At 38.9% G+C, this 13,207-nt stretch overlaps 1 protein-coding gene across 3 annotated transcripts in view; it reads left to right on the top strand.

Annotated features, from left to right (window-relative positions):
* DOCK10 (dedicator of cytokinesis 10) overlaps positions 1-13,207 on the top strand; it is a 240,864-nt gene that overhangs the window by 51,317 nt on the left and 176,340 nt on the right. For all 3 annotated transcript variants that reach the window (XM_010837054.1, XM_010837053.1, XM_010837055.1), the window contains exon 2: positions 11,074-11,193. In XM_010837054.1, coding sequence (XP_010835356.1) covers positions 11,074-11,193 — 120 coding nt within the window. The remainder of the gene's footprint in view (positions 1-11,073; positions 11,194-13,207) is intronic.

Genomic DNA, 13,207 nt, shown 5'->3' on the forward strand with positions numbered 1-13,207 from the left:
TTGATTTAAACTCAGATTCTTCTTGATCTCCCCAGTGGTCAAGGAAGTGAAACTGAAAGGTCCGGCTCTCTTATTAGCTGGTTAGTTCTCGAAATCACCCCTCCCCACCATCTCTTCTAAGTTTAATAGGAATATTGAATGAGAGAAAGTTTTAAATGCTTATGATAGGCCTTTCCACTTGATCATGATAATAATAGTAGGAAAAATAAAAGCCATCATTAGCATGTGTGCTGTGCTTAGTCACATCCGACTCTCTGACCCCATGGACTGTAGCCAGTAGGTTCCTCTGTCCATGGGGATTCTCTAGGCAAGAATACTGGAGTGGGTTGCCATGCCCTCCTTCAGGGGATCTTCCCAGCCCAGGGATCGAACCCAGGTCTCTTGCATTCTAGGAAGATTCTTTACCTTCTGAGCCACTGGGGAAGCCCAAGAATAGGAGTGGAAAGCCTATTCCTTCTCCAGGGGAACTCCCAACCCAGGAATTGAACCAGTGTCTCCTGCATTCCAGGCGGATTCTTTACCAGCTGAGATACCCATTAGCATATATGGGGTAAATGATTTTAAATGGTAGTGTTTAAAGTTAGTATTAAATTGTTCGGTGTGCAGATGTTATTTCTACAAGTAAAAATATATGAATTGGTTTTAATATAGCAAATGTTTTAAGATGAAAATGGCAGAAGAAGGAAGGTGATACAGGGCCAGCAATGGCTTAAAGACACCTAGTTGGTTGTCTGTAACACAACTTCCAGTGCAATCTGGCACCTCCTACAGAGAAAAAAATTATAGTTTGTGACAGTGTCAGCACTGAAAGCAAATGTGAATATAAACATTTTTTGGCCCCAGTTGATCTGGTGATTAGGAGAGGGATGATTAAAATGGATTATGCTTAGTAGAAAATTAGAGATGAAAATTTTACTGAATTTATCACCTTGGAAAGCCAAGAAGGTATTTGTCTCTCATTCTCAGCATGTGTGATGTCTGATGTATTTTTTATAGAGTAAGATGACATGAGACTTCATTAGTAATACATGAGTTTGTTAAACCTACATTCTGTACTTCAAAAAGTCATTGACTATAGGAGAGGTTCTCCTTTAAGATGATTCAATTCCAAATAAAGGTAAGTTGAGGAAATAGTAGTCCCTTATTGTTGGTGCCACTTCTTGTATTATTTCATTTTAGATTTCTTTAATTGCAAGCAGAGGAAACCTTCCCTGGTAAACAAGTATATCCAGAGAAGGAAACAGAAGGAAGAATGAAGGGATAGGCTGGCAAAGAACAGGAATGGACTTAGAGCAGCTCAGGGCAGTGGGAAACAGGAACGGTCTTGGTGTTTGGAACTAATGGACTGCCTGTGAGATTTTGGCGTCTCTCCTGCACGATTCAGAGTTCTGGAGAAAAGATTTTAATGGGCTGGGGTCACGTGTCCTCGACCACAGAAAAGTAGGACCCTTTTAATTATCAGACCCACCAACACTGCTCTTTATACAGGAGGAGGAAGTACGTCCTCAGAAGGAAATTTACATGCTGATACCAGAAGAAAGCAGGATGGATATGTGTGTATGTGTGTGTTAGTCATTTAGTCATGTCTGACTCTTTGCTACACTATGAACTGTAGCCCACCAGGCTCCTCTGTCCTTGGAATTCTCCAGGCAAGAATACTGAAGTGGGTTGCCATTTCCTTCTCCAGGGGATCTTTTCAACCCAGGGTTTCCCGTATGGCAGACAAATTGTTAACCTTCTGACTTAGGTCAAAAAACAGCAAATGTTCACTTCGCATGTTCAGTTTCAAGTAGCCAAACGTTAAGAAAGGAAATAAAAGAATAAGCTGACTATCATTATGGGAAAAATGTATTAAACGTATATAATTCATGTTGTTAAGTATTTACATTCGTGTATATGTGTTTATGTACACACACACATACCCACATACCTCTCACATTTGACCTGTTAGTTTATTTGTGTGACTGTTACAGAACTAAAATAGTGTCAGAGTTTCAGCTGATGGCAGCTTTCATCACAGACTTCATGAAAATTAATCTAAAAATCCAGGCAGTTGGCTCAAAGACATTAATTTCCCTGGTTATGATGTATTTTTAATGATATTTATTATCTTTCAAGTGTTTCTAGAAAACTAAGTGAGACATGTAATTTAATTTGATTTAGATCTTCTTGGATATTTTCTACTTCTTTGCAAGTACCAGTGTTAGGCGAAGAAGCAGCCACTTTTATTTTTTTCATTTGCTAAACAAAAATGAGTGAATTTTTATATACTAAGAGGTATATGTGGTCAAATTACCTTAAAAAAATAAGACTGAGAAGATTTAAATTCAATTTGAAAGTATACCTTCCATCATAGATCCTATAAATCTCTTCAGTTCCTTGATTTTCCTAATGAATTTATGAATTAATAAAATAGAACATCCTGACTTTCTAACTGCAGGGCTTCCTAGTGGCTCAGACAATAAAGAATCCACCTGAAATGTAGGAGACCTGGATTCAGTCCCTGGGTTGGGAAGATACCCTGGAGGAGGGCATGGCAACCCACTCCAGTATCCTTGCCTAGAGAATCCCCATGGACAGAGGAGCCTGGCAGGCTGCAGTCCATGGGGTATCAAAGAGTCGGACACAACTGAGCAACTAAGCAGGAAATAGAATATCCTGATTTTTCTAACTATAAAAAACTAACACAGAAAATTATAATTAATCATCCTATTTGCCAACAACAAGTTTAACCTGCTTTATTTCACTGAAATGGACTAGGACATTTAAAGAGTTACTCCTGGCTGATTTCTTCCGAGATCGCTGTCCATTTTTGTTACCAAGGGAACCATTTCCAAATTCAGCTTAATCTGAGTTTACCCAGCTGTACAGTTCTTAACTTTGAGTTAGCTGGTGTTTTTCCATTCTCACGAAACTGTGCACTTGAAGACAGAGAAAAGGTTAAAGGGTCAGCATAAGATGGCTTATTCCTTACTTAATCATTTCCTTTTCCATAAGAAGAGCTGGTCTTGCTTTCTGAAACTCAAACATTTGAGAGGTTGTCTAGTGGAACTCCCTTTGATGAAAGGCTGAAGTAAATCTGTCACACAACCACAGGCTGGCAGCTGTGGCCATGGATCCAGCTGTACGGGCTCTCTGCAATTTTCTTGTTTGTTTTAAACACAAATAGTGTGGAAGTTGGTCCCATTCCAGTTACACAAAGGCCAAAGGGTCCTGATGAACTTAAGATCTAACAAATCTGTGTGTCATTTAGATCTTTTATTTCCTTTAAGAAATGTAATCCGTTATCTTGATAACACTGAAATTAATTAACAGCTGTGTTGTTTCTAGTTTGTTTTGGCGACATGGAGATTGGTTTCTTTTTTTTTTTTTCCGAGGTCTGTCTAAAGACCCTGTGGATCCTCACCCTCACATATTTGTCTATGTGTCAGAATGTGAAGACAATGTTAATTTGCATCTCATGCCCTATGAGAGGCTTCTGTATTGGTCCTGAAGTAAATGCCATTTTCATTTGTTTTTCTGGGTCACTAGCCAGGATGAATAGTTTTGTTGCTGATGAAGACATTCAGATACAGAATTAATTCTGTTAAAATACTCAAATTAGAATAAAGATTCATATATCTGAAAGTAACAGGGGTGATCAAGGAAAATAGAGGAAGTCTAGACTAACATCACAGGAGGTACTGCATGTCACAGAAAAAATATGAAGTATCTCAAAGGTAGGGGGAGAATCTCTTTGCATGATAATGTTTCTTGAAAAGATTCTTTTGAAAAGCAGAACCGAGCAACTAGTTTAGATCAACAAACTAGAGTAACCCTAATGGTGAGTAACCAAGGTTTGGCTCGCTGAATACACTGAACAGCACAAATGTGTGGCCCCAAACTCAAGGGGTTTGATATGGAGACTGTTCTCCATTTTTCATCCCATCAGACCCCTTTCAAACCCTTGGCCATCCTGTTAATTCTCTCTTGCTAACAAACTTGACTTGCATGTGTGTAGGTTAGAGCTCCAGAAAGAAATTCTACCTTTGATTGTTGTCTAGATATTTATCTTGGCATGTATGTACGTTAGAGCTCCAGACAGAAATTCTGACTTTGATTGTTGTACAGATATTTATCTTGGCAAAGCTAATGAGTTTAATGCTAAACTAATCCTAAATTTAATCCTTTCCTTTCGATCTGAAAATATAAATACAAGGACATTTTTTCTAGGCTGATTTCTCAAGGAAAATAAAAGGCAGGATTTCAAAATCACTTTCATTTGCTGATATACATAATTAGGTAGATTGCCTTTCTTCTTCCTACTGGGCATAGAGCAGCCTGACTTGATTCAGAAGATATTATACACAGAGGAGACACAGCCCTATTTTTAATTTCAGTGCTTTTCCTTATGTTATTACTTCTTTTGCTTCCAATAGAATCACTAAATATCAAGGTTTGTTTGTTTCAAAAGGAAATTTAGATAATAAACATTAAAAGCATGTAAGACAGTTTCTAGCACATTAAAAATTTAGTATCATTGGTTTGGTTGGTTTGGTATCGTTGATGTTAGGATATATTTTGGGGTAAACGTGTGTGGTTATTCTCAATCATTTTTGAGTAAAGAGATATCTGTATTCGCCTGGCATTGGTGGTTCCCTTAACACCCTCACATACTTCTTCTCTTTGATCTTTTTAACACTGCCGAAACCAGGAAGTTGCTCTTTGATTTGAGTCAGTCTCACTAAGTCTCAATTTAAATGACTGTCCAAGTTAACTTAGCAGAGAGGTAAAAGACCCTGGGCGTCCAACTAGAGATTCTGACTTGTGATCCTTTACAGGAGGGTCCAATGCACAGAACTGTTTAAGAAACTTACCAGGTGTTTACGGTTCCCTACAGAGCTCAAAATACTTTCGATAATAAATTGCTAATTGTTTTTCCCTTTCTTGCTGACATTAGCTTCCAGAAGCACATGCATATTTGTAGTTATTTTCCCTGGTCTCCTATCACCAGTGTTTTATTTCTCTTTTTTTAATTACTTGAAGTTGTTAGTGGTTCAACTTCATGCACTTTTCTAGTTTCCCTCTTTGGTGGATTTTCAAAGGATAAACACTTTTAAAACCAAGCAACTCCCCAGTGTTTTCACAGAAGCATGAGAGTTTTGAAAGACGAAGTTCATTTTCACCACGATGAACCAAATGATCATTAAAGAAAATTTGCAAAATGCAAAAACTCAGAATAGCAAAATCCTACATCCCATCTAAATAAAATTGCTAATATATGGATATATATTTCTAGGTTTTTTTTCTTTAAATTTTTAAAATCTTGTGCAGTTATTCAGGGTGCAGTGTTTAATCCCACTTTTACTTAGCAACAATACCTAAGAAATTTTGCTTGTTTTAACAAACATATATATTTTTTCTTAGAACAAACATATATATTTTTTCTTAGAATGGATGTGCCGTAATTTCCTAGTCATTCCTTACCTTTAATCATTTATTGTTTCACGTTTTTAGCTGTCCTTGTCCTTCAGATTTTATTACCTGTCAAAGATCTAGGTGTTCTGAACTCAAATTCTAATGTCACAATATGTGAGAATCTAGAACCATTGTCAGGATAAATGTGACCTCCTTTCATTGCCTTTCCTTTTGCAGCAATGCCATATTGAACATAGACTCCAGCCTCCTCACATTCTCCCACAACATGCAAAATGTTGTGACTTAATTAACTTTACTGAATGTTTGAAAAGTTACAAGGGGGAATCATGGCATGTACCACACGGTTATTCATTGATTTTTTTTTTTCCAACCCCTATCCTATTTTCAATGTCTTTTTAGATAGAGCCTCCACCAGCCTGCCTGCCTTTCTTAGCTCTCTTTGACTAAGGCAAATATATTTTCTCTGTCTTGTTACAAAGGGAATATTGCAAAGGTATTCTTGTTTCATCTTAGATTATATGTGTGACTATTTATTTAAAATTAATGTCCTAGATGAAATCATAAAAACTTATTTACTCAACATTTATTTATTGAATACCTACTCTTTGCTCTCTGTATCCATTAAATTTACAAAAGTGCTTTAAATCTATGACTAGTGAAAATTTAAAACTCGTGGCCTTTATCTGCTTAACATTTATATAATAAGTACTATGGGTATAGTGTTGTTCTAAGAGCATAGCAAATATTACCTCATTTAATCTTATGATGTAGCTCCTACTAAAATGTCTATTTTACAGGTTGGGAAACTAGAGGTACAGTCTGATGTTGTTGTTCAATCACTGAGTCGTGTCCAACTCTTTGTGACCCCATGAACTGCAGCACAACAGGCTTCTCTGTCCTTCACTGTCTCCCAAAGTTTGTGCAAACTTAGGTCCATTGAGTCGGTGATACCATTCAACCATCTCATCCTTTGCCACCCCCTTTTTCTCCTGCCTTCAATCTTTACAGCATCAGGGTCTTTTCTAATGAGTTGGCTCTTCACATCAGGTGGCCAAAGTATTGGAGCTTCGGCTTCAGCATCAGTCCTTCCAATGAGTATTCAGGGTTGATTTCCTTTAGGACTGACAGTTATTCTAACTAAAATAACATGTTCCAAATTCTGTAGCCTGTAAGTTTCAATGCCAGGATGAGGAGCACTGGAATTCTGGTTCTGGAGTGCATGTTACACTCTCTGTTACATCTCAGCTTATATATTCATATAATATATTCATATTCATATAATATATTCATATCTCCCTAAAACAAGGCTGGGTGGTCTAGATTCTTTCTTGGATTCCGGAGAAAGGTCTAGGTTGAACATTAAGTCACTGGATTTTTTATGCATCACATACTTCAAATGCTTAGATCTTCAGTGTCTAAGTACTTCTATACTCATTTGATTTTGAATTATAATTATGAAAATAATTCAGATCTTTGTGATGGAACACTGTGTTCCTGAAATTAGAATTTTTAGCTAAAGCATGGACAATGCTTACTTGGACCAGTAAACAGCTCCTGGCAGCCTTGGTTGTTACCAAGATGGCAAGTTTACCAATTGCAAGGCTTAAACTTGTGCTGGTGTTCCATGAGAAGTTGTGGAATAAGGAGCAGGGAAGAAAGCATTTGTTTTCATGACAGGAGCCCATTCTTCTGATGTGAAGTCGAATTGGAAGAGAGCTGTGGGTTTGGAGCGGGTAGACCAAACAAATGTCTTCATACCATATCAGGAGAATAGCCCTATTCCCACGGCGGTATAGCACCGGCCCTGCCACATAATAATGGGCACTGGTGGGTGCCTTTTCCCATGCCTCGAGTGATTTTTAGAACAGCTAATGAAATTCATTACTCATTTGAGAGGAAAAGAGTAAGAGTAAAAAGCGCTATAAAAATCCAATCCAATTCAGAGTAATCTTGGCACATACCTTCTCCCAGTTGGTGCATTTCCAAAAGCAAGAAGCACATTAAATTCAGGAGGGACAACCCAACCGTTGTAAAGCTATAAATCTATGCTGCTCAGTTCCCAGTTTCACTCAACGTCTCTGTAAAAGCAGTAGTGAGAAATTAACTGATCCCATCATCCTTGTATACATCTGTCTCTTTGACCAAAACACAGAACCAACAGCTCTCTTGATCCAGAGAGAACTATGGATTGCGTAACCTGGATTCTCACCATCACAGATACAGAAAGCATCCTTGGCAAGTATCACCAAATCTCAGGCTCTAGGTACTATGGACGGTATCAGGATTATTTTTATGTATGCTAAGTCACTTCAGTCGCTTCCAACTCTATGCGACCCCATAGACGGCAGCCCACCAGGCTCCCCCATCCCTGGGATTCTCCAGGCAAGAACACTGGAGTGGGTTGCCATTTCCTTCTCCAATGCATGAAAGTGAAAAGTGAAAGTGAAGTCGCTCAGTTGTGTCCAACTCTTAGCGACCCCATGGATTGCAGCCTAACAGGCTCCTCCGTCCATTGGATGTTCCAAGCAAGAGTACGGGAGTGGGGTGCCATTGCCTTCTCCAATTTTTATGTATAAACCTCATATATTCCAAATAATTAAACATTGAACATCTTGAATATTACACACCATTTAGCACATTCTCTGGAAAGATGGGATTTTACTTATCCCGCAGAGTCCAAAATTTGATAAATTATATGAAACAGAGCTGCTAGGCTTTGCAGCCCCATGTCAGGACAACCTCGGTGCAACATTTTAAACAGGAAAGGTTTAATAATGTCATTCATTAATTGTCTGACATGTCAGAGCCTGAAATGAATAGATAAAAATATACCTTCCAACAGATGCTTACAGGCAATGCCATTTATTGTGTATATTAAGAAGAGTTTAGGATTTAGTTTTCCTGTGGTCTTATTAATAACCCATGATTTGTGAATTTTGATTTTCCTATTGTACTACTTTATGTGGGATTAATTTTGGATAGAGTTTGGACCCTAGTATAATTAAATAATAGATAAAAAGATTATCTTCTTTGAAAGATATCCTTGACATGGGGTTGTTTATTAATGCTCGAATTTTTGACTAATGGGAGATAAAATTAGATGGATAGTGAGAAGGTTATAGAAGACCTTCTAGAACATCCTTATGTCATTTGCCTTAACCAATAAATTGCCATGTGCACCAAACCATGCTCTCACACTCCTGTTCATACTGGTGTGAAGAAGGGAGAGAAAAGAGAAAGTGTAAGTAGTCACATCCTGAGCTGTTGGTGGAAGGACATGAGACACTTGAGCTGAAGAAAGTGAGGAAACAGGATGTAACCAACCAAGTTGATGGCAGAGATAAGACACCCTAACTCTTCTATAATGCATTCTGTTTTACTTGCTACATTTCCTACACAAACAGATTATTGGGGGAAAAGGGAAGAAGTTCCAGAATAAGCCAGGTATTTCAAACTTGAAGGCTTATTGGGGCAACTGGCAATGTAAATCTGACATTATGATACAAATGAACTTAGTTACAAAACAGATATAGACTCAAAGGCTTAGAGTACTTATGATTAACAGGGGGGGAAAGGGAGAGGGATAGGGATAAAAACAGATAACCCTTGAGATCCTACTTATAGCACAGGGAATTCTGCTCAACTTTATGTAACAACCTAACTGAATCACTTTGCTGTGCACTTGAAACTAACAGGACATTGTTAATCAAATATACTCCAATATAAAATAAAAAGTTAAAAAAAAATAAATGCGACATTGTAGGGTAAGAGGCGATAGGTTATTGAGGACTATTGCTGACCTGTAATGATATACCACTACTCAAAGACACTCAAAACAAACTAAAAATATAATAAGTGAGCCAAAAGCAACATCTGGAGCCTACATTTGCCTCTTGAGCTATCAATCTCTGCTCCTTGGAATTAATTTCCTGGGAAAATAGGCAATTGGAACTTAAAATAAGTCTAAAATAGAATACTCATATCAAAAGGCAGGGGAAAGATGCAAGAAGGACTTTTTTTAAAAAAATCACCCATCATACCATAGTATCTCTGTATCTTCTACTTGAAAATTCTTTCACTAAATAGATTATGTCAGGCAACTAAATTTCTTCTTTTCTCCCAGTTCCACACGGAGTTCTGTATTTTCATTTGCTAAATCAGCAATCTTAATTGAAGGGCCCTTCCAGTGTGAGTACTCATTTTTCATAGTCCTCAGTTTACTTAAGCATTGTAGAATGGGTTTGGTTTGACTGTAATGCAGAAAGCACATAGAAATCCTTGTTGTTAGTCCACTGTGGTACATTTTGTTTTGTTTGTATTTGGAAAAAACATTGACTGATACTTTGAGGAGCTCATTAGCAATTATTAAAATATCAGTAACAGTTTCTGGAGCTTTACCAGCACAGATCTTCCAAAGAAGGCTCTAGAAGTTAAAGCTAAATCTGTGGCTTTGCAGAGTAGGGAGGCATGGGGTTGATGGGAAAGGGTCTATTGATGTCATTGACATGGCCAATGAAACAAATTTTTTTTCTCATTTTTGAGGAAAAGGGGGCAACAGAGGATGAGATGGTTGGATGGCATCACCAACTCCATGGACATGAGTTTGAGCAGGTTCCGGGAGTTGGTGATAGACAGGGAGGCCTGGTGTACTGTCCATGGGGTCACAAAGAGTCGGATATGACTGAGCGACTTAACTGAACTGATGAGACCACTGTAGCATGCATATTTTGGCAACCACTCTAGCTTCCAGGAGCCCCCAAATAATCCAGTCATCTCTTTTTATTTAGTTTGTATGAATGCTTCATCCAAGGGCTAAGGGAACTCAAACTGTGTCCTTGGTCTTCTGTAATATTTTATTCTTTATTTTGGACTCCAAGTTTCTCACTTTGTGAGTTCTGTTTGGGATAAACACATCGACCATAGAATGAAATAACCACCTTCCTCCCACTGGCATTTATCTCTTGGGCAGCTTCTCTGAGGGAAGTGCTTTTCCTTTGACTTCAGGACTATAATGTGATGAGATTATCTGGCTATTTTTTTCAAACTCTTCTCCATTTTCACCACACTATATCCATAATAATTGTGGTGTTCAATTTTACTAGAGAATTACCTAACTTCTGTCTATATCAGCAAAGAGGCTTAGAGCCAAGCAATTAATCCTGACATAGGATCCATGTTTCAGTGACAACTAAGACAGTCTGTAATACTTTGATTGCTAGCAAGGAGACAGTGTTTTGAAATAGACCCAAGTAGACCTCTCAAGGAAGTATCTAATCCACCAAAAATGATGATGATAATCATAATACTAGAGCAAGTAAGCAGAAGGCCTTTCTTCACATTGACAAAGATCAAGTTTACCCAACTGTCTACTCCAGGGATGTGACAGGGCTGAAAACCATGTGCATGAGGGGCTCGGTGCCAACAGCTTAAGTCACTGAATGAGATGTCAGGTATGTCAAGATCTCATATTATTTCAGATCTGGAAATAATACTTCTGTGGCTTTGCTCCAGATGCCTGGAGTCTCCCTGACTCCCCTGGAAGGACTGCACAGTGTCAAAGCTTTGATGGTTGTAAGAAATGAACTCCAACCACATGTTGAGAAGAAGCGAGATTTTACATGTCGGTGGTTAATGTGATATTTTCTTTGTCTACAGCAAGAAAAGCCTCGGCTTCTCGAGCCTTTGGATTATGAAACTGTCATTGAAGAACTTGAAAAGACCTATCAGAATGATCCCCTTCGAGATCTCCTGTTCTTCCCCAGTGACGACTTTTCAGTAAGTGTTGTCTTTTCAAGCCGTCCAAGTACAGAAGGGCCCCACAGGGTGATATAAGATCCTCCCAAATTGGGTCACTGTCTTTCCTTATAGACTTGGGGAGCTCAGCCCTCTTCCCGTGATCATCCTGTATCACCATCATCACAGAGGGAACTATCATCGTCATAGTAATGTCTCTATCATCATATCTGATGATAGAAAGTGCCCAAGGGCCTTCTAATATTGGAAGATTGGAGGCTCAGTGATACAGTGGCCTCTTGGGATAGGAGGGGCATGGGGTGCTGCCTGGCTCCAAGTGGTACTTGCATCCTTTGCAATATCTGGGTTTCTCACCACTTACCTGGCCTCGCAGAGCACTTTCTCCCTTAGGCCATTTGTAACTGAAAGCTTCTAAGCAACTGTAACCAGCCAATAGCAGAGGTGGGAATCTCCTGGCACAAAAGATACAATTCTTTAAAAACTTCACCCTTAATCTTGGTTGTCCTTTGTTGAGTGTTGTGGACAAGGAAAGGGAGGCAAGTGTATCTTCATGGAAGGGTTTGTAATCTGAGACATGTCTCCTTAAGGACAATGATCACAGGCACACAGAGGGTAGTGGAGTGAATGAATAAAAAGGAGATTCATTTTGGAGACACGCACAGTAAAATTATGGATGATGAGCACCCAAGTGTCCCAAACATTCCATCTCTGATCAACTAAAACGTGTTTAAATTATTAATGAATATCTATATAACAGAGATCTCAATGGGCAGATAGCAATGTTTCCCTTTTTTTTTCCCCTAAAAGTAGTCTTAAGCATTACAAACCTGATCATCTTAAAGTAGATGAAAAGGCAACTTCAAGGTAACCTTGAGAAACAGCCATTGTCCCTGGAAGCCTCTGACAAGTTGCTGGGGCCCCAGGGCTGACACTTCCTCATGCAACCTCAAACCCCCATTCCTTCTTGTGTCTTTGGGACAAATCTGGCTTCTGGCTTCTAAAGGTTCATTTTTTTCACATTTATCCATGGATTAATTAAAAAGTAGATAACTGGAAGTCAACAATTTTCTGTTCCAAGTACCAAGAGTAATGGGAGAAAGGAGTAATGGGAGTAAAGGAGTAAAGTAATGGGAGAAATCTGTAGGCAATAAAAAGAAACTCTTCCAATCTGTTTTTTGGACTTTTAAATGTTTCTCACTTGAGCATTTGACACATTTAAGAGAGACTTATCTTGGGCAGAAATCTCATTTCCGTGGTCAGGTCAGGCCACGGGGCCTGAACTGCTAGCACAAAGTTGAACCAAGTTTCGCTTTTTAATTCCACATCCTCCTTTTCTTTCAGACCAAAGGTAAACCTTGATGGACAGTCTCTTTTTGTCAAACAGCATACACAAAACATTGACACTGGGAGCCCCTTTTCTTCTAGCTCTGTTATTGAGAAATATGTCAAAAGCTACTCCAAGTTCCCCCAACTCAAGAAGAGAGTGGAGGGACTTCCATGGCAGTCCTGTGGTTAAAACTTTGTGCTTTCACTGCAGGTGGCATGAGTTCAATCCCTAGTCTGGGAACTAAGATCCCACATGCCATACTGTAACGCCAAAATAAATGATATAAAATATATATTTTGAAAAAGAGAGTAGAGGCATGTGGGCTTCCCTGGTAACTCAGCTGGAAAAGAATCTGCCTGCAATGCAGGAGACCCCAGTTCGATTCCTGGGTCAGGAAGATCCCCTGGCGAAGGGATAGGCCACTCACTGCAGTATTCTTGGGCTTCCCTGGTGGCTCAGATGGTAAAGAATCTGCCTGCAATGCGGGAGACCTGGATTTGATCCCTGAGTTGAGAAGATCCCCTGGAGGAGGGCATGGCAACCTACTCCAGTATCTTGCCTGGAGAATCCCCATGGACAGAGGTACCTGGCAGGTTACAGTCCATGGAGTCACAAAGAGTTAAACACAACAAAGCGAATAAGCACAGAGGCATATAGATGCAATGTAACATTTCATTAATTTGAATTCATTTTTTGGCATCTTTCCAC

The sequence above is a fragment of the Bison bison genome, unplaced genomic scaffold, assembly GCF_000754665.1.
Source record: "Bison bison bison isolate TAMUID 2011002044 unplaced genomic scaffold, Bison_UMD1.0 scf7180017864068, whole genome shotgun sequence".
Classification (NCBI taxonomy): Eukaryota; Metazoa; Chordata; class Mammalia; order Artiodactyla; family Bovidae; genus Bison; species Bison bison.